Genomic DNA, 4774 nt, shown 5'->3' with positions numbered 1-4774 from the left:
ATTTTTTTTTTTTTTTAGTTTGATGTATTTGATGAACTTGGATGAGGAATGCAATTACGCACGAACCGCTTGGATTGTAGGCTTCTCGCTATGTTGGAATTCAGGCTTCCTTATAATATCCTTCTCAGCCAACTGAGAAACCTATTCTCCACCACGGAACAGTGTGGGACTCGCCTCTTGTTGAGGAATACCCACTAAAACTCACCCTAAAATCAGAGCTCAGGTTTGAACCCATGATGATGGTAAATAATGATAAAATGCTAACTGCCTGACTAAATATATTTTTTTTATTTATAATATAAAATTTGAAAAGTTTTGACGACATACTACTCTGTAAACTCATCTAGTTAAAATTTTGTAAAACTCAACTGAAAATAAAAAACTGCTACAAAACTCGTTTCCTTATAGAGAATTGAATATTATATAGTTTATGTATTTTTTTAGGCTACTTCATCTTACAAAATGTTGTTGTAATCGCTTTTTGAAAATGTAGAAGTTTTAGCTGGCCGGGGCCGGCGAATTTTTTTTTAATTTTAATTATTCCGAACGCTTATCAAAAAGATCAGGGTCCAGCTAGCCTACATAATGGAATTGCAGCGAAGGTGGTTTATGTAGTTTAATAATATAGTTAATTTTAATGTATCTCAGCAAGTGCATGGAATTGAATATAAATGGAATTGGCAACTCTGCACAGAAAAATACATGAAGTTAACTACTTTCTAGTAAATCAAGCCGATAGTGATCGTTAATCTAGTACATCAAATTTTGGAATAAAAATGTATATAATTAATCATAATTCATTAAGCTTCTCCAAGACACTGACAGCCACAACCTGTAGGACATTCACGGGAAACCTTCCACCAATCAGTAGCACAATCAGCGTGTAATATATGTTCACACTTGTAGCATGTGAATAACCTTCTTTTGACTTCAAGGCCACAATAGTTACAACTTTTGGAAGCTTTTTTGAGCCAGCTGATTTTACTCTTGTGAATATCAAATTTGGGTATCGTCTCAAGGTAGTTGAATTTCAATATTTCGATCCGACTTAATGGAAGTTCCCAATTGTATAAAATGTTTGCATACTGCTCCCTGTATCTGATACATCTTTCATCATCTTCCATCAGATGGAAATTGAAAGACTCCTCCGCATAACCTAGCTCTGCTTCATTAAACATCTCAATTTTAACATTAATGGGCTTCTCAATATCTTTAGCAAGGACACTTGAACTTCTTGAAAATGGAAGCCTAAAGTTAGATTCAGAATAATTATAAACAAGATTGTTTTCATAAGAAGTTATTGAAAGCGACCTTTGATCCTTGACAGATGGTGCATCAATGGATGCCACTGTAGGCGCATCATTTGAAGAATACCGGCTTCCATAGATAACACAACTCAGCATGGCTAAAGTTTGAACATCCCCCAGTTTTTCATAATAATCCATCAATTCCTTTATAAACCATGTTCTCCCAAATGGATGCGAACCCCAGTAAAACTTTTGACTAAAAATAGTAGATAGAATTCTCCACGTATCTGCCAAATCTGAATAGCCATACTTCGTACATATTCCACTGTTATGCATTGAAATAGCATCTGGTGTATCACCACTGATCTTGTACTCTTTAGCAAGCTCAATTTTGGACGGTATTAGATTTTGAAAGTCAAAAATAGCGACCACATTTTTGGTGACTGTATTCTGAGTCCCACTAGATTTTTCAGTTGGAATAGAAGGTAGGTTATTTTGGTAATTGTTATTGTAGTTTTGAATTCTGAAAACCCCTGGAATCTTAGTTCTTGATGTCATATCATTTTTCAATATATCATTCCAATCATCAGATAAACTATCATCACTCAGTTCATCATTCTCAAAGAGTACCTGCTTACTAAAACCTTTCTGATCAAATTTGATTATTTTTTGAGATTTACTCTCCCTTTGAGGAATGAAAAAACAAACCAATTGACCTGACTTTGTCCAAGATGCCCCACAACCTTTAGGGATTGGTGTACTATCAAATGTAGGTGCTGAATTCAGGCCACTTTGTGCCAAAGGTATTAGTTCATCATCTTCTGCTTCGCTCTCACTTGAGGAAATTGAAGATGGTAAAGATGATAAATCATCAAAGTCTTCAAGAGGTAAATTGAAATCATCATCATCTTTTTCAAGGTTACTCAAATCAACTTTTTCACCCATCAAAAATCTTAGGCAAGCCTCCAGAGAGAACCTTTCAACACTTGCAAATTTTTTGGCAATGTCATTCAAATTTTGCATAATTTCTTGACGTTTTTCATTAACCAACTCTCTGTTCTCTTCAATTCTGAAAGTTGGAGGATCTGATGGATAAGTTCTTGGGTATTTCGTTTCAAGTCTCAAAAATAATAAATCTTCTGGGTTTGACCCCCAAGGACCGTTCAACGAAAGTACTAAAGTTCCAGTAGAAACTGAAATCTTTTCAAATTTGACTTTTGGGAACTTATGACCAACCACACTAACTTCTTCACCAAGATTATCAGGTGCGTTGCCTACTGTCATATTTGGATTTTGATCAATAGGTGGAGCAAATGCAGATCGACCGATTCTAACCCCGGATATCCATGTCAAATGATCATCTGTGTTTATAGATTCACCTCTGCTTGTAACAAAAGTGTCTTTGGTCTTTTTCAATGCATAACCTTTATTTGTGGCAGTACCTGGTTCTTCTCTATAAGTTTTATAGTCATAGGCAAGTAATTCTTTAGGTTCTCCTCGCTTGAAACCCACTCTATCATAAATATCATCATTCATATTCCATAATCTCAAGTCACAGTCTTTCGACCAAGTGACAAGCTGAAACTCTCTATCATCAACCCCAGAACTTGAGTGTCTTGACCTCCATAAAAAATCTGTAACTCTATCTGTGTGACCTTTGAAAACATAACATGGCTTAAGCTTATTATCTCCCTCTTGTTCAGAATGACTAGCCAAATATATTGAGTTGTTACCACCTCTCAATGGCATTATAGAACATCCATCACCAAACGGAAGATGTCTTGCCCTCCAAACTGGGAATCCTGTATTTATGACTGAAACTGGATTTTCTGTATCTTTTGCTAGATCCCAAAATTTGACTGTGTTATCATTGGAGGATGATATGATTTCAGATTCTTTTGTCCTACTGAAATCCACACCATTGATTTTTCTCTCATGGGCATTAATTTTCAACAATGGTTTGGAATTGTTCCTTAGATCCCATATATAAAAGTAATGATCATGTGAAGAAGATAGTATATTTGGATTTTTGAAGTTCCATTTAACTTGTGATGCACCTGCCCTCCAGTCAGATACAGTATAAAATGGTCTTTTTGGTGTCCTTGTATCCCACGCCAATACTGATGTATCCACAGAACATGTAGCCAACAATTCAGGATGATCAGGATGGAAATTGATATCCGTGATAGCTCTTGAATGACCATGTAGCACAAGCTCTATAGCGCTGTTAGCGGTTCTTGCTAAATTCCAAACCATTGCCTTTTGATTTGATGTTGAAATAACCCATGCTGGTTTTGAAGCATGAGGAGACCATTGAACATCAGCAACTTCCCATGAGGTTAAGTGATGAAGCCATCTTGGAGGAGAAAAGGGATCATCCAAATCAACAACATAAAGACCACGACGACTATAGTTTGGTTAGTTTTGACCTATATCATGAGAAGGCTTGAAAAGTACATACCCAGCTAGTACAACATCTCGACCTGATGGATTTATAGACACAGCACCAACACCGCCATCAACTCTTAATGATAGAGAGTTACCAAAGGTAACAGACTCATAAGGAGAAGTGATATTAGCCATTGGATCGACGCCAGCAGCTTTCTTTTATTGTTCAATGCGTTTTTAAACGATGTTTATCTGTTCAACTTCTGCTAAATTATGACCAAAAATTGATCTAGGCGGACCTGGTACATGCACGCAAGGAGACTTTTTTTTGACATAAAATGCAACGAAAGTACTATAAAGAGTAGTCCGAATCTGCTCAAACTTATGAAGAAGCTTCACAGGATTCGAAGGTATCTAAAAAGGAAATTTTCATAACAAATAAATTCATAATGATTCTTAAAAGTGCAAATCTGTCAAAATTGAAGTGTCACTAACCTTTTGGAAGAACCAAGTTACTCTGCATCCCCAACAGGTCAATGTGTTATATGTTCACTAAGTTTATTAGACCTTATAATGTAAAGAGTTAATTAGGGTAAACTCTTTACTTGACAACTTTGACTATGAGAGGTCTTAGTATGTCAAATTCAATATCTATAGTTGAGATGTCTATATGTAGATAAGAACACATAAAACGGGATGAAGCATTTTTTCCTGAAAATTTAGAGTGGGAGATTATATAATCAGCTTTCATGAAAAAATGTTGTAGCGAAAAAATCTTGTCCGTTGGGAGAAGAGACAAAAGACATTCAGTCACGTTTTCTATCACGTGTAGGCCAATTCGACTCGAAAGAATAATCGTCATCTAGCATAAGAACGAAGTGCAGCATAGCTCAAAATGATAAATTACATACATAGCACATAGAGTATACAGGCTTTACATTACATTAGAATCAGCTTTGCAGTATTACAAAAGGTCCTTGAATTGATTGGTTACAATAATATCTATTTTTGGGTTGGTTATATAGCTCTAATATATACGATAAATCTAAATCTGGGGTAGTTTCAAAGCTGGACATCAAAAACAATATGAAATGAAACTAGATGCTCTTAAAGCTAGCTGAACATAATCATATTGCATT

General features: G+C 35.6%; 1 protein-coding gene across 1 annotated transcript; it reads right to left on the bottom strand.

The window, feature by feature from the left end:
- Nucleotides 1-1872: 1872 nt before the first annotated feature.
- On the bottom strand, nt 1873-4260 carry MTC5 (Mtc5p; the record flags this gene model as incomplete). Its single annotated transcript, XM_019186162.1, has 2 exons — nt 3709-4260; nt 1873-3654 (listed from the first exon to the last, which is right to left on the bottom strand). Coding segments are annotated over exons 1-2 (1867 nt in total), but the record flags the coding sequence as incomplete, so codon positions are not given.
- Nucleotides 4261-4774: the final 514 nt, after the last annotated feature.

The sequence above is a fragment of the Wickerhamomyces anomalus genome, assembly GCF_001661255.1.
Source record: "Wickerhamomyces anomalus NRRL Y-366-8 unplaced genomic scaffold WICANscaffold_1, whole genome shotgun sequence".
NCBI classification, from domain to species: Eukaryota; Fungi; Ascomycota; class Saccharomycetes; order Phaffomycetales; family Wickerhamomycetaceae; genus Hansenula; species Hansenula anomala.
This window is presented reverse-complemented; position numbering and strand designations above follow the sequence as displayed.